The sequence below is a fragment of the Scardinius erythrophthalmus genome (assembly GCF_964197995.2).
Source record: "Scardinius erythrophthalmus genome assembly, chromosome: 7".
NCBI classification, from domain to species: Eukaryota; Metazoa; Chordata; class Actinopteri; order Cypriniformes; family Leuciscidae; genus Scardinius; species Scardinius erythrophthalmus.
Window position 1 is genome coordinate 3,319,169 of NC_138227.1, and position 22,326 is coordinate 3,341,494.

At 39.5% G+C, this 22,326-nt stretch overlaps 1 protein-coding gene across 2 annotated transcripts in view; it reads right to left on the reverse strand.

The window, feature by feature from the left end:
- Positions 1-22,326, reverse strand: part of LOC308694111 (NLR family CARD domain-containing protein 3-like) — an 81,866-nt gene that overhangs the window by 56,487 nt on the left and 3,053 nt on the right. The window contains exons 2-4 of one of the 2 annotated variants that reach the window (XM_081371417.1): positions 22,041-22,137; positions 21,709-21,822; positions 10,266-10,361 (exon numbers count right to left, since the gene is read on the reverse strand). In XM_081371417.1, coding sequence (XP_081227543.1) covers positions 10,266-10,361; positions 21,709-21,822; positions 22,041-22,090 — 260 coding nt within the window. In that variant the 5' untranslated portion in view covers positions 22,091-22,137. Of the gene's footprint in view, positions 1-10,265; positions 10,362-10,646; positions 10,758-21,708; positions 21,823-22,040; positions 22,138-22,326 lie in introns of those variants that run through there. The other variant, XM_081371418.1, reaches the window with a different exon arrangement.

The window sequence follows — 22,326 nt, forward strand, 5'->3', positions numbered from 1 at the left end:
AAATCACAAATACATGATGATAGCATATGGAGAACGTAGGCCAATAATATTTAATTAGAGTCACATACAATAGATTAGGATTATGGAAAATATTGCAGTATCTATTATATTAAAGTATTCTAATATGCAGAAAGAAAACTAGAAAGACTAGAAAAATTGGGAGAGAAACTGGACAAGGATGGTCAATCAACTTGTAGAAGAGTTGAGAAAACAACTTAAAGTTAATTTAGTATGTTTCCATAACAAACAAAAAGAAATGAATAATTGAAAAATTAGCTCATTATGAATAATAGGTGCTAGTAGACATACTGTAATGTTGACCTGATTGACACTCCTGGATGCAGGCTTATCATGCAGGTGTTGGAGAACAGCAAGAGAGCAGATGAGGACAAACAAGCTCTCATTATGATCCATGCAAGAGCACCAAATGGCCTAGACTGAATCTGGAACCCTTCCAAAGAAGGGGGTGGAAATAGCAGAAGAAGTCCTATATAGTTTGTATATGCCTCTTATTCAGTCACAAAATAGACTGTACAACAAGATAGACTGTAATAGCAAGAAACGGCCGCTCTGCATCCACCAGCACTGAGGCCTTAGCTGGGGTCAGTTAAACCTTTTGGGAAATCCTGGTAAATATTATTACTTTATTACTTTAATGATTTATAAAAGATAAATAAAATGAAAAACCGTAGAACTAAAAGGACTATTGTGAAGTGGGTGTTTGATAATGTAAACACAAATGTACTGTATGATAAAATGTAATAATTTTATGTCATCTATAATGCCAAGTAGTTATGGTTTTTACTGACTGATAAATACATGTTGATTTAAGAAAACGAAATATATTATTGTAAATGAATAAAGAATATTTTAATTGTATTATGTGTAAAGGTATTATAGTAACAAACAAATCTGGGGTTAGAAAAGATTATACCTTAGATTTAACTATAAGGAGATGTTTAGGGTGAGAACTCCTGATAAGACGATTTAATTATTGAGTTAATTTTTGAGGATTTAAAATGTATGTGATGCCACCAAATACTGATGTAACAAAGTGTGAACCTTATAATGGGGATGTAAAGATAATTTATAGTAAGAAATTACTGAAAATGATGTTGTTGTTTTTGCTTTTTGAAATATTTTTAAATGTTTATGAATTAAAGAATTCATTGGCTTCAGTGGACTTTGAATGTATATAATATATTAAGTAAATTAAAATATATGCTATGCTAATTGAAGAAGAAACTCTTGTGACCGTAGGGCATGTTAAAAGATGAACTTGTAAATGTAATTTAACATATAAAATATTTAAAGATGGGCATTATTAACTTGAGAGATTGTTTACAAACTTTACAATGGGAACCTTATGTATAACAAGTAACAAATTGATTTATTGACTTATATAATTTATGTTTGAACATAGTGTTCTCAGAAATGAAGGGAAACATTAGGATTACTCTGGATACAAAGGTTAAATTACTGTATTGTTCTGATTATAGTAAATAAAATGTAACCATACTTATCCAGATAAATAATTGTAGGATGTGATATGTTTATGCAACAATTACTACAAAAGGGTTTTGTTATATTTGATGTTACAATTATGATATCTGAGAATCTGTTAATGCTTAAGAAATGATTACTGGATTTAGTGTAAGATATTTGAATGAGAAAATGAGTTGCTTGAAAATATTTGACCCAGAGGTTTGGAACTGGACGTTTACCAGCAATAATAAAAAAGAAACCTTGTGCACTGTTTGAATATTGAATAAATTTCAAGACTGGTTCAAACCAAGGGGGATGTTAAATTTTGCAGTTGGGGCAGGAAAACCCATCATACCCCAGATACTAACTATGTGCCCTAAAGACCCTATGAGATGTAAGCGGCTCACGTTTCCACGTTTCACCTGGAAGCGCAACCGCTAGCTGGGCTAGGGGTGGAGCCGCGACCTCTGGGGAAGACCGGGTGCTTTAAGTAATGGATTCTTTTTGAGATCCAAATTGGCCTAATACGTGATAAACAAGCAGAGCACAAAGTTTTGCCCCTTGATAAATAAATAATTTTAATACGATTACAAAAGAAATATAATTGATTATTTCTGTTATGGGAACCAGAAAACAAAACTGGGTGAAATATTGCATGAACTGTAACAAACCAATCTATTTAAGAATGATGGACAAATGTCTATGTTATTGGTAAAGTTTGATGAAGTGAACAAAGTTTGTGCTACAATTATGAGAATGAAGGATAAAGAGTCTGGATAATTGCATGAAGGGGGTGTTGTATAATATCAAGAAAATGCAATTACCTGCCTCCTCGTTTATTGTAGATGCCTATTTGTTACACCTATTTAGCCAATGTATTGGATATAATGCATTGCATTCAATGTTGTTATTTATTTTGTTTGTAAAAGATGGCTTATATTGTTTTGGCATAGATGTACAGTAATTGGTTATGTATGTATATGTGACTGTGCCAACCCATGTTAAGAGGAGCAGAAAAGTGCGATTATGTGTGTGCGCTAGACTCCTAGAACTTTAAATGAACTCAGCCATCTTAGCTGAGTTTACTGTAGTTCAAGGACATGAAGAGGTGGACCGCTTGCACCTGCCTGGAGAAGGATCTGGGAAACTTTGGAGGAGTGACAACCCAACGCCTGTTGTAAACAACAGAAGTATAAAAGACTGAAGAACTGATTTGCCCTTGGGATACTGATACGTGAGTGTGCCCCCGACGCCTAGAAGCCCAGAGCTGAGGACAAAAAACCCCAAGCAGAAGAGAAGAAGCCCAGAGCTTACTACACCTTTGATTCAAGATGTGATTATTGTATTTTATACTTAAACGATGAAGTTTTATTCGCCTTTATATTTTTGTTTATTATAAAAGAAAAGTAACCAATTAAAATAAATTTAATTGATTACAAAATCTGCCTACCGAGACTTAGATTTATGATGCTGGAAGACTTTTAATGCGAACATACCACAGGGGAGTCTTCTGACCAAATTGTAAGTACCTTTTGAATGCTTACGGTTTAGGTCAGATTTGACTTTCTTTACCTTACCTGAGAATAATAAATAAATAGGTAAAAGGTGTTAAGAGTAAAGTACACACCATAAAACAATATTTCCAAAAAACATTTTTTCAGATATTTACAAATTCGAGACTTTGTACGAAAAAAAATGGTCAACTTTCCAAATGCACCTCTCCCTTCAGATTTAGATACCATTCTGGGTGTGGATCCTTGTACTAAAGGGTCAATTTGTAAACTAGTGAATAAAATTGTTCATTTGCAATTTTCCTCTGATGATTTACGCCTTGTCTGGTCCCAAGACATCGGTACTGAGATTAACGAGGAGACATGGAGGGCAGTCCTGAACAGGGTCACAGGTCTCATACAGTGCAAGGTGGTTCATAGAGCCCACTGGTCGAAGACCAGGTTAGCACGCATTAACCCGTCTATTGACTCGGAGTGTGACAGGTGTCATTCTGGTTCAGGCACTTTAATTCACATGTTCTGGTCCTGCCCTGCCCTGTCTTCCTTTTGGAGACAAATTTTTGTTTCATTGTCAGCCATTACCTCGGCGGATATACTACTCTGCCCAGTCACAGCTTTATTTGGGGTTCTCCCACCTGGCCATTCTTTGCCTTCTCACTTTTCAGATTTTGTAGCCTTTCTGACTCTTTTAGCTAGGCGTTTAATTCTATTGAATTGGAAAAGCCCTCACCCTCCATTTTACACTCGCTGGATAAGAGATGTTCTTTATTTTATGAAACTGGAGAAAATTAGGTACTCTCTTCACCGATCTAGCAACATTTTTATCAAGCTTTGGCAACCCCTGTGTGAACATATCAAAACTCTCCAGCTTGACCCTGCTCGTTGTGTGTGATTCCCTTATCTCCCCCCACATCTATCACCAATCTATATGTTGATACTAATTTTGTATTGCCTGGCCAATACACTGCTATGTTTACTGTTACTGTATGTGATTGTACTGTACTCTTTATTTATTTATTTTTTTTGAGGGGAAAATAATCCTCAGTGCATCTTCTCTCTGTAATGGTTTGTGTATTTTCATCTTCCCCTGCTTCTGTAAATTCTGTTTGTTTTTGTTTTTTTTGTGTAATGGTTTAAAGTGTATAAATAAATCATAAATAAAATAAAAAAGAGAGAGAAAGATTATATACAACTGATATAATGGAACAGTTTGAATACATCTGTTTTTTCCCTAAATATTAATTGATTAAAATTTAAATTAATTTATATAAAATTTATATAAAAAAGTCTACATATAAATGTTTATATACGTACATTATAAATGCATATATTTGAAAATAGATTTCTCACACACATATATCATAAAATAACTGTTATGTAGATCACAAATCAGATCAGATAGGTGGAGGGTTTAAAAGCTAAAGTGTGACTCATATTTTTTGTTAAAACATTAATTTATAATTTTTAAGTAAGAACTGTTATAATGTTTTAACAGTGATAATTGTTCGCAGTGTTACTTACACAGCTGATCTAGTTGCTGTAACCACAGGCAGCAGCTTCTGAAGAACTTCATCTGCTGTGTTCTGTGTGTCCCTATTTAAAAAAAAAGTTAATTATTAATGCTAATAATAATTAATATCATAAGAAAATAATACATTACATACCTTACTAAATACCCACAAATATTTTTTTAATTAAACACTGCTTTATAAAGGACATGTGAAATGTGACCATGGAGACATTTAACTCCTGAGTTGTGGGGGGGGGGGGGGGATCTAATTTCTAATTTATTTTCTTAATACTTCTCTTAGTGGCCCATAGTGAAAAAAATATTATTTTCATGAATCAAGAAGTATTTTGTGTTAAACAAGTTGATTTTGAAATGAGAAGTAAGCAAATGTAATCTTTTATCCTTGCAGCACGTCAGTTATGCGGTGATACGCTATGAAATTATTACAGGGCAAATAAATTGTAATATTTATTTAATGATAAAAATAGCTTAACAATAATAACAACAGTAATTTAACATGCTCTGCATGTCCATCCGCTGCACCACTGTGAAGAGCTAAACGTCCACCAGGAATGGCATCAATGCAATTAACTGTTTTATCAAGTATACTTTGGCTGTTCGCATGACGTAATTTTCATCATCAGGAGGATCCGCTTGCAGCCCAATTTTTGTGATGGCGCAGACGGTGCGCACACAACGGTCAAATGAGTAACTTTGAAAGGCTTCAGCACTCAACTGAAAAATGAAGTTACTCGGGTCCTTCTGAGGCTTGTAGACTCGAGTCCTTAGTAGGGATGCACCGATGCATCGGCTGAACATCGGTAACGGCCATAGGCGCCGATACCGTGGGTGCTCCGGGGCTCGAGCACCCACGGAAAATACCGAGCACCCACGTGTGCCAGACTGCCAGTAGGCGCTCTGTCTACATTCATTTAAAATGAATCATTGCAGTCGGTGATATGTGAAGCATCTGTCACACTGTGATTGGTTATGTCGCAGTCAGTCGAGTAGTATCGCCCATAGATATCTATGGTATCGCCTGCTCCATATCCTATCCACCAATCACAGCGTTTCTCGGATGAAAATCCTCTTTAGTGACCCTGCTCTGTACGCAGCTGCAGCGCAGTTCTTTTAATTCTGTTCCTTCTGAAGAATTAACCGCAATGGTGAGTTAACAAATCTATTTTTTACTGTGTGGACTTGTGTGACAGAGTCCTGCGCGGGTTCGGGTAGCCTACCCGCAAATTTTGCTCAAACGGGTGCGGGTCGGGTGCGGGTCGGGTCGGACACGGGGGGAACACGGGTCTAAACACGGGTTTAAAACAATCATGTGCAAACGTAAAAATATATGCATATCTTTAGGAACACATCTACAAAAATATGCCCGTATTTCAAGTTAAAAAAAATAATTTAAAATCCACATCAGTTTATTTGTGCCCACGCCCTCCCAGGAGTCTAGTAGTCTATACCTACGTAACTTACTTTCACTTTTAAAAAGTCATCATAACCGCGCGCGCGCGATCTGCTTGCAGTCGTCGAGATGGATGCTGAGGAGTTGAAGAAAAGAATAGCTAGTGGAGATGGTAAAGTTGTCGACAAAACTGAAGAAAACAATGTTGTGAAAGGCTTCGCTGCATGCATTTTCGTGTTGGATAGCCGCAAATGTGGAACTTTATCGCGGAGGAAGCACGCAGATAACTGTTACTGTGGTAACAAACCAAGCAGTTCTATCGAACAGTATTTTTCAAATTTAACACTGTTAAGTGTCGGTCGCTGTCCATTTCCTAAGGTTCTGAAGTGCAAAAAAATTGACTTTTTTTTTTTTTAAAGGGCGTACGCCCATGAGAACCCACGGAGGAAAACATAAATCGGCGCCTATGGTAACGGCCGATATTTGCCTCGTTAACTGCCATCGGGAAATAAAAATGACACTCGCCGATGTCACATATGGGCGTCAGTTTGGTTTGATATGCTGGGGACAGAGACGCATTCGGAAGTGCATTTTCAGAAGTGCTGGGTACAATGACGCATTTATTTTTTGTTCTCTCTTTCGCGCAGGTTATGTTTTGAAAGACGATGTCCTTGTAGCTCAGGCACGGCCCCACTTTTCAACAGGCCCACCCAAAACTAAAAAAATAAATAAAAAATCGCCAATAAGCTCATAATTTGTGCTAAAATAGCCTAAAAAAATATAGCCTATATATAGGCCTATATATTGATCAAAATGTGAGAAATATATGAAATATCATCATTGGGGTGAAATAAAAAACATTTTTGTCAGTTTTGTTACCTGACTCATGTGGAAGGGAAGGCAGAACGTACTCGGTTACTTTAACCTCGGTTCCCTGAGAGATAAGGGAACGAGTGCGTTGCAAACGCTATGAGAAAACTCCTTTTCTCGAGAAAAGAACGACCATGGTGTGTAGCAGAGGCAGCGGCGGAGTATGCACGATCCGCGAGTGCTGAAGACGTTCTGCACGGCTTTGATGTGTGCGCAGGAGGACACAAATGGGCGGCGACCGCTTCTTCCAGTGGCGGGAGCTTTTCCCTCAGCGCCGTCAACAGATAAGAGCGTTACTGTACACACCGCCGCCGACTTGAGCTGCAAAGAAACTCTGGCCGCCCTGTCAAGGACGCTTGTCTAAAAGTACGGGGAAGCTTGACCGCTCTGAATAGAGAGTGAGAGCGCGCGCGCGGCCGGGTCTCTCTCTCTCTCTCTCTGCTCGAGGCAGAAAAGCGCGTGCGCGCTTAAAATTTCATATTTTGGTATGAACATTCACCCGTGTTTTTTCCCTCATAAATGCGAACACGAAAAATAAAATGAATATTATAATGTTTTTTTTTGTTGGGTCAGACAATGATTATCAAATTTCTCTCTCATATTGCTCTTTATAACAACTGAAAAAGAACTTGTCATAAATAAGGTTATAACTGTCAACCAGAAAGTGACATTAAAGGTTTTTTTGTTTCATAAATTGGTCTGATTGAATTTGTGCTCATTCTAGGATAGTGCGATCAAGAGCCGAAAGACTTGTATGTTTCCGTGGCACAAAAGAAGGAATAAATAACAAAAAGAAAAAACAAGTTGTTATGTTGTTGTTATGCCAAGTTGTTATGTTAAACATCGGTATCGGTATCGGCCCAGAATTTCCCAATCGGTGCATCCCTAGTCCTTAGTATTAAATAATAGAATGAGACGCTCAAGTAAGTGTGCATGGCTACTTTACACATGTTCCCGCCCCACGGTCACGGCACAAAAATACTATTAAAACTTAATTTAGGAAAAATTGTTTGTATTAAATAACTTTGTATTAACTGGCTTTTTTATTAATGCAAATACAGTGAATGACAGCCGTCTGTGTCTCCCAGTGGTTTACATTATTGACAGTTTAGTGTTCAGTGATTCATTTACAGAAAAAAAAGATTACATGTAAGCCTTGCCTTCATCTCTGATAAACATTATTTGTGTCTTATATATCATAATGAACTCAGATAAACTCAGAGTTGACTCGTTTTATATCAGTTATTTTTTTGTGAATCAGAATGCGTGCAAAGGATTGTGGATGGTTGAAGGGCACAAAGGATACACTTGATCCATACTTCAAAATAAGCAGAATTAAGGATGCGAAATTAAGTCTTAAGTCTGTCGCTTGATGACGTGGCAGTCGAGATATGCAGCCTTAGTAGGACACAGCCTTGGTTTGAGAAACATCCGCAAATTATGTACAATATCCCAGAAATCAATCAGTGCCCCGTGATTTAAACACCTCTGATCTCTGAGTTTCTCTTTGTTCATAATGTTTTAGACTATAATGATTGTACTCAGTGTTACTTACTGATCATTTCTGTCTCCAATTAAGATCTGCAGGTTAAAGTCATTCAGTGTCTCCTCTGAGGACAACAACACAAACACTAAAGCTGACCACTGAGACGAGGAGAGTTTCACATCACGTAATCCTCCATACGTATTCATATGAGGTTGAGCTTCGTTCACTAGAGAAAGATCACCCAGTTCATTCAGACAGTGAAACAGATTGATGTATTTATCTGGAGAGAGATTCTCACTGATCTTTTCTTTAATATAGTCAACTGTTTTCTCATTGTTGTGAGAGCGGTTTGCTGTCTGTGTCTTTAGTTCTTGTAAGAGACTCTGATTAGACTTCACTGACAGACCCAGAAGGAAACGAAGGAAAAGGTCCAGATGCCCATTTTTACTGTCTAAAGCCTCATCCACAGCTCTCTGATGGAGATCAGATAGGGAAACTGTGTCTCCATTGGTTGGTTTGGTAATCTGGTCAAACACATTGATGTTATTGTTGATAAAGGAGAGATGCACATATAGAGCTGCTAGATGTTCCTGAATGCTCAGATGAACAAAGCAGAAGACTTTCCCCAGATACAAGCCCAACTCCTCTCTGAAGATCTGAGTGCACAATCCTGAGTAAACTGATGCTTCTGCCTCATCAATGCCACACTCGCTCAGGTCTTCCTCATAGAAGATCAGGTTGCCTTTCACAAGCTGCCGATAAGCCAGTTTCCCCAGTTTGACAATCATGTCTTCATCTTTCACTTTCTTCTCATAGTCCTTCTCATGTTTGATGTTGGTTTGAATGAGCAGGAAGTGTGTGTACATTTGAGTGAGAGTCTTGGGAATCTCTCCTCTCTCTGCTTCACTCAACATCTCCTCTAGAACAGTGGCTGAGATCCAGCAGAACACTGGGATGTGGCACATAATAAAGAGGCTCCTTGAGGACTTCAGGTGTGAGATGATCCTGTCAGCCAGACTCTGATCACTGATTCTCTTCCTGAAGTATTCCTCTTTCTGTGGGTCACTGAAGCCTCGTACCTCTGTCACTCGATGGACACACTCAGAGGGGACGAGATCCGCTGCTGCTGGTCTGGAGGTGATCCAGATGAGAGCAGAGGGAAGCAGATTCCCCACAATGAGGTTCGTCAGCAGCTCGTCCACTGAGGCTGATTCCGTCACATCACACAACCTCACATCGCTCTGAAAATCCAGAGACAGACGACACTCATCCAGACCATCAAAGATGACCAACACTTTATACTCATCACTAGATATGTCCATTTCTTTTGTTTCACGGAAAAAGACATGAAGAAGATCTGAAAGACTGAGTGTTTTGTCCTTCATCAAGTTGAGCTCTCTGAAAGCAAGTGGAAATATGAGCTGGACGTCCTGATTCTCTTTCCCTTCAGCCCAGTCCAGGATGAGCTTCTGCACAGAGACTGTTTTCCCAATGCCAGCGACTCCCTTTGTCAGCACAGTTCTGATGGCTTTGTCTTGTCCAGGAAAAGTTCTAAAGATGTCACTGCATTTGATCGGTGTGTCCTCTGTTTCTGCTATCCTGGACTGTGTCTCAATCTGTCTCACCTCATGCTCATTATTGATCTCTCCACTTTCACTCTCTGTGATGTAGAGCTCTGTGTAGATCTCATTCAGGAGTGTTGGGTTTCCCTGCTTTGATATTCCCTCATACAAACACTCAAACTTCTCTCTCAGATTTGATCTCAATGTGTTGAGGACTTCAGCAGGTTTAGAGTCACGGCTGTAAGATTAATATACCAGATTATTACAAGTCAGAGAAGTAAATAACCATACATTAAAACATGTGCTGTATTATGGGACACAGAACATCATTAGGTTTCTGAAATGTTTCAATTATTAATCATGTGTTTGAGTGATGTTAATTGCAGCACCTAAAATTAAACAACAACAACACGAAGTCCTAAATTTTAACCTGAAACCAGGATACATGCTTTCATTAAAGTCTTGTGGTTGAATCACAGGCTTGTACACAGTTTTGTTTTTAACTGGTCTGGACAGAAGATTTGATCTTAAGTCAGAATGAAGAGGGTAAAGAATCAGACACACTGATATTGATGTAATTGTGTCATTAAGTAACGGACCAACAGCTTTTACAGTGTGTGAATGTATTAACAATACAATACATAGAGCTTCACACAAGAGCTCAATGATAATCATAAATAGACTGAAACTTACATGATTGGAACTTAGAATTGTTTGGTTCAAATCCAGATCATTAAACTGCTGTATATTAATAATAATAATAATTTAATAAAAAATCAAATACTATAAGCATAACATAGAAATTATATACCTGAGATCAGGCCGTTTGTCTCCACTCCTAAACTTTTCTGGCGGCTCCATAGACCAGTTACTCTTCATAGACACAAAGCTGGACTCTGGGTTTGAGCTCTTCTGCTGGACCGAACTGGTTTTAAAAAGTAAAATAAAAAGAATACATACCTATAAATGTTGTGCAGTTTTACAGAAACTTCTGTCTTAGGAAAGACCAGGGAGTGTTGTAACAAATTTGCAATGTTGACATGCCATCCCTGGGTACTGAACACAATAGAACAAGGTTACTCGCTCCATTTCGCTCGCAAACCACCCAGCTTCGCGGGCATATTCAATACTTTGGTGATGAGGAAAGTGGTTCACATCCTTCTCACCGAAGTAATGAGCTTACTGGCAAAAGGAAACAGTTCATCTTCCACACAGCGAGTCAGGCTTCTACAGTTGCTACTTCCTCGTTCCAAAAAAGGATGGTGGACTCAGGGCCATCCTAGATCTCAGACATCTGAACTAGGCCCTTGTGAAACAGCCGTTCAAGATGTTAACCCTAAAACAATCCTTGCACAAGTACGCCCAGGGGATCTGAGTGATGCATACAGTTGGCAGTCAACCAGAATGCCTATTACTACAGTTTTTGCTGCATTTGTGGCAAAGCCACCGCAGCAAAAATAATCCAGTCCCATTTCAAAGTCGTTCTCGAAATGACCGCCAGGTGGAGCAAAGGAACATTTTGCAAAACAGCAGCAATTGCTACATTTTGTAATGTAAGTGGAGCTACTGTCAATTGACCGTTCGCAAAGACCCGCCCCCTTTAGTTACTGTTGCTATGTCCGACAAGCCAAACCATGTTCTCACACAGAGAAAAATACATCACAAAGAGGACACTGACAACGCATACAGGCAGGGCAGAGCAGGTTACTTTTGATATGAAACTACGCACCCTATCTTGCACCCAGCGAAATTGATTTAGTACACCGACGCATGTATCATTCCTAATTTGCACCAGATGCACAGCAGACTTTTCCCTCCACAGATGCACGTTGGTAAATTGGGGAATGAACTTGCGCTCCCGGGTGCTATTTTGCAGTTCCAGAAAAATATTCCGCCACTGACCAGGAAAAACCTAGTCTAAAGGTGGCATGTTCATATGCTATTTTAAGGGCGCATGCTTGGCCATAATATAGCGTGTGCACAACACGCATACACTTTGATTCTCTCATCTACACAGATGCAGCAGTTGCCATTTTTGCAAACCATACATAATTACAAGGAAAAATATTATACACGAGAAATCGTGAAATCATTGTGGTGTCCATGAAGATGTGAAAAAATAGGCATAAATCTAGCTAACACATCACCTCCTTTCCCAGCTGAACAGGATAATTTGGAACCCCCTGTCCAAAGCTAAGGGCCCTCCATGTGTGGCCCCTCGACGGGAGCTGTCGGGCCTTCCAGCGAGAGTCGTAAGCACCATTTGTGAGACTAGAGCCCCGTCCACAAGACGCCTCTATGCCCTTAAGTTGTCCATCTTCTCCAGCTGGTGCTCAGCCCGAAGCCAGGACCCTGCATAATGCGAAGTACCGCTGGTACTTTAATTTCTACAAGAGCTACTGGATGCGGGTCGCACCCCCTCCACGCTCAAAGTCTAAGTGGCTGCGTTGCAGCTATCCATGCTCCAGTGGCCGTCCTATTGTTGGGTAGAAGTGACTTGATTGTTCGCTTCCTGAAGGGGGTGAGGAGGCTCAACCCACTTTCCTCTACTAACATACCCTCCTGGGACCTATCAACAGTCCTCAGAGCCGAGCTGCTACAGTCAGCCAAATTGAAGCCACTCTCGCTCAAGACTTCACTCCTACTTGCCTTAGCCTCGGTCAAGCAAGTAAGCTACCTTCAAGCACTCTCTTTTAGCATTTCCTGCCTTGAGTTTGAAACAGACGACTCTAAAGTCGCTCTCAAGCCAAGGCACGGCTGCGTACCCCAAAGTGCTGTAGGCTCCATTCAAAGCACAAGTAATTTCACTTTCTGCTCTTTCCACGTCGTAAAACAAGTAACAATTGCACCTGCTCTGCCCGGCTACTTGTCCTAAGTGTATATATAGAATGCTCTGCACAGTTTAGATAGTCGGAGCAGCTCTTTGTAAGCTTCAGTGGCCACACCAAAGGGCTTCCAGTCACAAAACAAATATAATCCCACTTAAAAGTAGACGCTATCGCATTAGCTTTCGTTTCAATGGGCCTCCAATGCCCCATTGGCTTCAGAGCACACTCCACCAGAGGCATGGTCCAGTGAGAATGTCTATTTGCAAGCTGGCTGGTCCTTGCGTCCATCTTCGCCAGATTTTATAACCTGGAGGTCCCTGCGCTACAGGCACATATCCTCTCTGTATAGTTGGAGCTAGCCTCTGAATGAGCCCAGCCCATCATTTCTCTTAGAGGGTCTGACCAATCTCTCAACCCCCTTCAGGGCAAGATTGCCCCAGTAGCTCTTCTGCCCTCGGGGGCCTTGTCCAAGTGTCCCCGACTGGGGTCATAGAACATGTTGTTCTGCTTGAACATAGCACGGCATGATTGGATTGGTTCCCCATGGCGTCTAGCAGACACAATACGAAGTGACCATTTGAAAGGGAACGACTCGTTATTTACATAACCTCGGTTCCCTGAAATAAGGGAACGAGTATTGCGTAGACCACCGTGCTATGACTAGGAGCTCATTGTAACGCAGTGCAACTGGGATTTCAAGTATATATTTGTATAGCGCTTTTTACAATACAGATTGTATCAAAGCAGCTTCACAGTATTAAAAGAAAATAATACAACAAAGTTTGTTTCTAGTGGAATTTATTGATTGATAGAATAAAATTAAATATCCCCAAAATATCCCCAACTGAGCAAGCCAAAGGCAACAGTGGCAAGGAACCGAAAAAACTCCATCAAGTGACCTAATGGTGTCCTAAAACTCCATCAGGTGACCTAATGGAGAAAAAAAAAAACCTTGGGAGAACCCAGGCTCAGTCGGGGGCCAGTTCTCCTCTGGCATTTATGAACTAGAGGCCGGATTGTAGTTTGAAACTGTGAGATTAACAATATTATATGAATGCCTGGCCGAAAAGATGCGTCTTTAATCTAGTTTTAAACTGGGAGAGTGAGTCCGAGCAACGAACAGTATCAGGAAGGCTATTCCAGAGTTTTGGAGCCAAATGTGAAAATGCTCTCCCTCCTTTGGCTGATCTGGATATCCTAGGTATGACCAAAAGCCTTGAATTTATTGATCTTAAAGAGCGCGATGGATTATAGGGTGATAGAAGATCCGTTAAATAGACTGGAGCTAAGCCGTTTAGGGCTTTATAAGTCAGTAGCAATACCTTATAATTAATACGGAACTTTATAGGTAGCCAATGTAGTGATGATAAAATCGGTGTTATATGATCATATTTTCTTGATCTAGTAAGAACTCTAGCAGCTGCATTTTGGACTAACTGTAGCTTGTTTATTGAGGATGCAGGACAACCGGCTAATAAAGCATTACAGTAATCTAGTCTCGAGGTCATGAATGCATGAACTAACTTTTCTGCATCAGAAACTGATAAGATATTACGTAGCTTAGCAATGTTTCTAAGGTGGAAAAAGGCTGTTTTTGTAACATACGAAATATGATTTTCAAAAGACAGGTTACAATCGAGTATAACACCCAGGTCTTTTACTGTAGAGGATAAAGTAACAGGACATCCTACGATGTTAAAGTTGTATTGTGAGAGGTTCTGTGGGCAGTTTTTTGAACCGATAAGTATTACCTCTGTCTTGTCTGGATTTAATAAAAGAAAATTACGCGTCATCCAATCTTTTATATCTTTAACACACTCTGTCAATTTGGATAATTTAGCGTTTTCATCCGGCCGTGATGAAATATATATTTGAGTGTCATCAGCATAACAATGGAAACTAATTCCATGTTTCCTTATAATATTTCCAAGTGGCATCATATATATTGAGAATAACAGAGGGCCCAACACAGATCCCTGCGGCACTCCATAGTTTACTGGAATTATGATCGATTTTTCTCCATTTAAATAGACAAAATGGTAGCGGTCAGATAAGTATGATCTAAACCAGCTTAATGCTTGTCCTTGAACACCAGTATAATTTTGTAGTCGATCTAAGAGTATTGTATGATCTATAGTATCGAACGCAGCACTAAGATCAAGTAAAACTAGTATTGAGATACAGCCTTGGTCAGAAGCTAAGAGTAAATCATTTGTGATTTTAACGAGCGCAGTTTCAGTGCTATGATGCGGCCTGAATCCTGACTGAAACTTTTCATAGATATCATTTTCTTGCAAGAAAGAGCCCAGTTGAGTGGACACAACTTTTTCTAGTATTTTAGACATAAAAGGTAGATTTGAAATGGGTCTATAATTTGCTAGATTATTATGATCTAATTGTGGTTTCTTAATGAGAGGTTTTATAACTGCCAGTTTAAATGTTCTTGGAACATGACCTAAAGATAAAGACGAGTTAATAATATTGAGGAGAGGCTCTTCCACTACAGGTAACACTTCCTTCAGTAGTTTAGTTGGTATAGGATCTAATAAACATGTTGTTGTTTTAGATGAAGTGATAAGTTTATTTAACTCTTTTTGTTCTATAGTTGTAAAGCACTGTAATTGTTCTTGCGGGGGGATAATTGAGGCAGAATTATAAGGTGCGATTGAGGATTGAACGTTTACAATTGTGGTTCTGATGTTTTCTATTTTCTCAGTGAAGAAGTTCATGAAATCATTACTACTAAACTGTAACGGGATATTTTGTTCGGGTGACGTCTGTTTATTTGTTAGTCTAGCCACGGTGTTAAATAAAAACTTAGAATTGTTTTGGTTGTTTTCTATTAGTTTGCGGAGGTGCTCAGCCCTGGCCGCTTTTAGGGCCTTTTTATAACGTGACATACTGTCTTTCCACGCGATTCTAAAGACCTCTAAATTAGTTTGTTTCCATTTACGCTCTAAATTACGGGTTTCTCTATTAGAACATGCGTAGTATTATTGTACCATGGTGCTTTAATTTTCTCTCTGACCTTTTTTAATCTAATGGGTGCAACAACATCCAATGTTCTAGAGAGAATGGTGCTCATAGTGCTAGTTAGTTCTTCTAGTTCATCTGTTTGTTTGGGTTCAGGCAGCAGCTGAGACAGATTAGATAAGCAATTTGAGAAATTATCTATGGTGGATGGAAGGATTGTTCTGCCTGGTCGAAAACGCGGCGCCGCATGACATATTACAGCAGTACGTAATATGCAAGTTACCAAGTAATGGTCAGTGACATCATCACTTTGTGGAATGATATCTATATCGGTTGGATCGGTTCCATATGATATAATTAAATCGAGTGTGTGATTAAGACGATGAGTTGGTCCGGTGACGTTTTGCTTGACCCCAAAGGAATTTAATAAATCTATAAACGCAGCCCCTAACGCATCATTTGAATTATCTACGTGTATGTTAAAATCTCCAACAATTAATGCTTTATCTACATTGACCAATAGATCTGAGAGAAAATCTGCAAACTCTTTTAGGAAATTAGCGTAAGGCCCAGGCGGTCTATATACGGTAGCCAAGGCTAGAGATAATATGGATTTTTTTCTAACATCTAAGAGCGTAACATTTAGTAAAAGTATTTCAAACGAAATAAACTTATAACCCGTTTTCTGAGTAACATTGAGAATATCTCTATAGACCGCTGCAACACCGCCGCCACGACCAATCAGACGGGGCTCGTGCTTATAGGAGTATCCTGCTGGAGTAGACTCATTTAGACCGAAATAATCATTTGGTTTAAGCCAAGTTTCAGTAAGGCAAAGTACATCGAAGCTATTATCTGTGACTATTTCATTTACAATAACTGCCTTAGGTGTGAGTGATCTAATGTTTAGAAGACCTAGCTTTAGAAATTGTTTTTGATTACTAATAGCAACATTTTCTGGTTTAATAACAATTCGATTTTTTCTAGATCCTGCAGTAGATTTATTATTTGATCTCACTAAACGAGGAATAGACACAGTTTCTATGCAATGTTCTACACTATTTATATCAGTTAATTTGGTGCAGCAGAGACTATGATTTGGACTTTTGGTTACTAGTCAAAAGGTATTTAACATTTTGGAGATGTTATCTGACAGAAGATCCGATCCGAATCTGCTTGGGTGTAAGCCATCAGCACGGTAAAGCCTAGGACGCTCCCAAAACAGATTCCAATTATTTACAAAGAGCAGTTTCTGCTCATTGCACCATGATATTAACCATTCATTTAGCGCGAATAATCTACTAAACTTTTCATGACCTAGTCGGTACGTGGGAAGCGGTCCTGACACAATGATCGTTATATCAGGCGATGTGCTGCGTACCGTATCGATCAGATTCCTGAAGTCTTTCTTCAGAACCTCTGTCTGGCGCAGCCTGATGTCGTTCACTCCCGCGTGCAGGACCACAGTTCCGACGCGCTCGTTCAGAATCTCGGGAACGCGAGCAGCGATTTCAGAAACAAGAGCACCAGGAAAGCAGTGACTATGCACCTTACTTTTATTTAACGTAGCGTGTACGTATCGAACGATGGAATCACCGATGATCACAGCATCGCGTTCTGTTTCGCGAAGAGGGGAGAAGCGGTTTTGTGTGGATATCTCGAAAACCGGGAGGGTCGGAGAGAGTTTTCTTGGTCTAGACCTGACTCGCGTCTTCCGCTGCGGAAATATCCAGGCTTCGTGGTGGCATGTTGGAGCCGGCGTAAACGAGACCATAGCTGATCGCGGCCTCGACGCTCGGGACCGATGTTGAGAAACGCACGGAGTAGACGAGGTCGGAGTCAGCGGGTTAGTAACGTTAATCACTGATTTGTGTGCATCGGCGCGTGATGTTTCAAGAGCCAAACGCCGGTCTATCAGCTCGGCCTGTCTCACTAAAAGGCCGTGGATCTGTTTCTCAACAGCTTCCAGCTCAGACTGTACCGCGTGTAGCTCAAATGTGTCCTCACCTGCACCAAAAGGTAGACTACTTACATCTGATATATTCGGCATTTTTAATTGATGGACAGTAAGTTAAGTTAGCAACGACGCTACCAGTGATGCTATCAATATTAATACTAATTTATGTCTTAAGTCTTGGTTATAATCCGTCTTTTTAGTGGTACGGGTGTGGAGTAGACGCACGATAGGCGAAAAAAAAATGTTTGTTTGTAAATGAGTGCGGAGAAGACGCGTTCAGCCGTGATCCACAGGAGTAACCTATAAGAGTATCCAGCGTTGGATCACTAGGCTTGAGACGCGTCTGCTCAACAGTCCGCGTTGTAACTATGAGGTGAGGAAAAATAGAAAATGTTCGTTGTAAGTGAGTTTAAAGAGAAATCAAGAATTATAAATCAATCGATGGAGCTCCAAAGACAACAACGCGTTCAGACACGACGCATGCGCATTCGAAACCAATGCGCATGCCCGAAACCAATGCGCATGCCATACTCTTCATAGACACACAGCTGGACTCTGGGTTTGAACTCTTCTGTTGGACTGAACTGGAACAGAGAACAGATTCAGTTTAATCCTTTAATTTACACCCAGATAGTGTCTTCTGCTGGCTAGATCTAAACTGCCAAATAACAGATTGGAGATAAACTTGTCTCGTTGTATATAAACACTAAACTGAGATAGAAAATCAACTTCAGTATGAAATGTACTTTTTATACTGTTATAATTTATTTAAGGCTGAAATGTTGTATGTATATGTAACAAACAAAGTATTTATCATAACATCGTTTAAATAACATAATAATAATAATAATAATAATAATAATAGCTGGAAATGGAGTCATCAGTTTCCTAATGTGTCGTGAGCCAGCGTCCTTACCGGTGCTCGAATTCATGAACACGGTATACTGATTCACAAGCTTGGGAGGGAGCCTTAGGTTTCGTCATGCTAGCATGTGTGGAAGTATTTAAAACATGTGTGTTACAACTAGCCCTGCGTTAGGTTGTGACCCCTCACCCCTATACCTGAGATCAGACTGTGTTTCTCCACTTTTAAACTTTAGTGGCGGCTTCATAGACCAGTTACTCTTCATAGACACACAGCTGGACTCTGGGTTTGAACTCTTCTGTTGGACTGAACTGCAACAGAGAACAGATTCAGTTTAATCCTTTAGATTACTGTGTTCATTCTTTATGTTAGGAACCATATTAATATAAACATTCAACTTTCATTTACTTTTTTTTAATATTTCATGTTAGTTTTAAAACAAAAACAGAGAAAATAGGCAATATATATATATATATATATATTCTCTAAATATTTATTTAATCTCTGTGTGTGTGTGTATTTAACAGTAGACCGCCGTGCTATGACACACACGACTCGGCGTTCATCACTTCAGTCGATTCAACCTGAATCATATGACGAAATGAGCTGCTTTTTTAGGCAGGTGCCCCGCCCCTTCTAGTGGCCTCTGCGCTCAGATCGGCGGGCTGTGCTGATTAGTTCGCACAGTTACGCTGTTCCACCATAAATTTGTGCAGTTCAAACTGATCAGCCAATAGCATGCGTGTAGATCACTGAACTGTTATGGCTGTGCAGTAGCACTGCATTATTTTATAAAAGGCTTCAGTAATCTGAAAAAAAGGAGTCTTCCCCATCGCATCTAGCAGACACAATACTCGTACCCTTATCTCAGGAAACCGAGGTTATGTTAAAGGTAGGGTAGGTAGGAATTGTCTAAAAAACTTATTTTCCAAATTTGTTTAAACTTTATTTATATATCAATACATAATTAAAATGTAAGTACTCTGAAAAAGAAAGTATAAAAATCGAGTGTCTGTAGACCTCTCACGACTGTTTTAAAGACAGCTCATTATTTCCATTCACTCCACCCCCTCCATTCTGGGCTCCTTCCAAAGCCACTCCCCCAAAACACATGAACGCGCGACTCCGACCGCTGAGCTGGAAGAAGCATTATTTACCTGAGATGAGCGGAGAGGAAGGAGCACAGTGCATGTAGTGACATCATGTCAGAATCACATGTAATAAAAAAATCTAACTTTATCATTATGAATATAAACAAATAAGATTTGAGTACTTGAGTATAAGAATTTTAGTACTCACTATCAAGCTAGCATATTGATATTGGTAAAGTTTAAAATATTATTATTTTTTGATTCGCTAACGAGCTAGTTATATCTATAAGGCAAAGCTAAAAACAGGTTGCATTGATACACGTTTTTCCATTACCATCAGTTACACTGTGATGAAGATGAATTTCGTGTAAGATTCATAACATATATGGTGTTCTGCATGTAAGAGTTTCCATGATGAAAACATTGTTGACTCTGATGAGGACTACACTCCAGAGACAAGTACCGCATCGTCAGCTCGAGGACAGGTCAGGGGTCGAGGGCGAAGCAGAGGAGGTTGTGCAAGCGGCCGTGCAACTAGGGTCCGAGGAAGTAGAGGCCGAGGATGGGGTGGTCGAAGTGCAGGGCAAGGAGCACTTCTTGGACATGAGGACCTGCGTCGAGTTTTGCATCTCCTATTCCTAGGTTCTGTTCCTCTTGAATTCCTCAAATCAAACGGGTGCGCGCACGTGAGCAGATTCTTAGTAAAAGGGTGGTTGCCATGGTTGCGAGAGAGAGTGACAGTCGCCTAAGCCAATCCTTTGTTTCGTCCCGAATGGAAATAATGAGCTGTGTTTAATGCAGATTAAACAGTCTAGAGTCACTCGATTTTTATACTCTTTTTTTTCAGAGTACTTACATTTTAATTATGTATTGATATATATAGAAAGTTTAAACAAATTTGGAAAAAAGTTTTTTATAAAATTCCTACCTACCCTACCTTTAAAGGACAAGTTCGGTATTTTACATTTAAAGCCCTGTTTACAGATCGTTTATGATGAAATAGAACGGTTAAGATTAAAATTTGGACACATGCTGCTGTCCCGAGAATTTTAGGTTTCTTTCGCTTTCCCCCCCCACCTCCAGAATGGCTGCATATGTGCACTGGAACAATCCTTCCTAAAACGCGTTAAACTTTCGTTTACAAAGACATGAAACTCACCGAGTGGTCAGGGGTGTTCACTGATATGCTCACACAAAAATCGCTGCAAAAGATGCTTTCCAACAGATTTATCGTAGTTTTTGTCCAACTCCATTGACTTGTAATGGATGTCCATTGACTTTTATTGGATGTGCTGTGAGGTACGGTATTACTCCACCACCAACTGGGCTGGAGTGTCTATTATTAAAGCTCTCAACAGAAGAATGTATGGGTGCAGCAATGTTTGTGTGAGCATATCAGTGAACACCCCTGACCACTCGGTGAGTTTCACGTCTTTGTAAACGAAAGTTTAATGCGTTTTAGGAAGGATTGTTCCAGTGCACATATGCAGACATTCTGGAGGTGGGGGGGGAAAGCGAAAGAAACCTAAAATTCTCGGGACAGCAGCATGTGTCCAAATTTTAATCTTAACCGTTCTATTTCATTAGAAACGATCTGTAAACAGGGCTTTAAGTGTAAAATACCGAACTTGTCCTTTAATAACCGAGTCGCTCTAATAGGAGCTCATTGTAACGCAGTGTTACAACGCCTGTGCAACTGGGATTTACACCCGGATAGTGTCTTCTGCTGGCTAGATCTAAACTGCCAAATAACAGATTGGAGATAAAGTTGCCTCGTTGTATATAAACACTAAACTGAGATAGAAAATCAACTTCAGTATGAAATTTACTTTTTGTTATTAATTTATTGCTTAATTTATTTAAGGCTGAAATGTTGCATGTAACAAACAAAGTATTTATCATAAAATAGTTTAAATAACATAATAATAATAATAATAATAATAATAATAATAATAATAATAGCCGGAAATGGAGTCATCAGTTTCCTAATGTGTCGTGAGCCAGCGTCCTTACCGGTGCTCGAATTCATGAACACGGTATACTGATTCACAAGCTCGGGAGGGAGCCTTAGGTTTCGTCATGCTAGCATGTGTGGAAGTATTTAAAACATGTGTGTTACAACTAGCCCCGCGTTAGGTTGTGACCCCTCACCCCTATACCTGAGATCAGACTGTGTTTCTCCACTTTTAAACTTTAGTGGCGGCTTCATAGAGCAGTTACTCTTCATAGACACACAGCTGGACTCTGGGTTTGAACTCTTCTGCTGGACTGAACTGCAACAGAGAACAGATTCAGTTTAATCCTTTAGATTACTGTGTTCATTCTTTATGAGAGGAACCATATTAATATAAACATTCAACTTTCATTTACATTTTTTTTATTTCATGTTAGTTTTAAAACAAAAACAGAGAAAATAGGCAAAAACATTACATTTTTTCTGTAAATATTTTTTTAATCTGTGTGTGTATTTAACAGTGTTTGTTGAAATGACCTTTGTCCAGTAGAAAACTCTCCATCTCTGGATCCTTGTGAATCAGCCATGATGAAGCTGCAGGAGAATCTGATGAGTTTGATCTCCTCCACTGACTCTGAATCAAGAAACATTCAGACAAAAAATTAAATGATTTAATTAAACAACCTTCATAATTAACAGCTAAACAGATGTGTTTTGAGTCTGGATTTGAATGTGACTACTGTAGGAGCACATCTGATCTCTTCTGGAAAGTGGTTCCAGCTGCGGCCTAGGCATAGGCATATGCCTAATAGCTAAAAGTGGA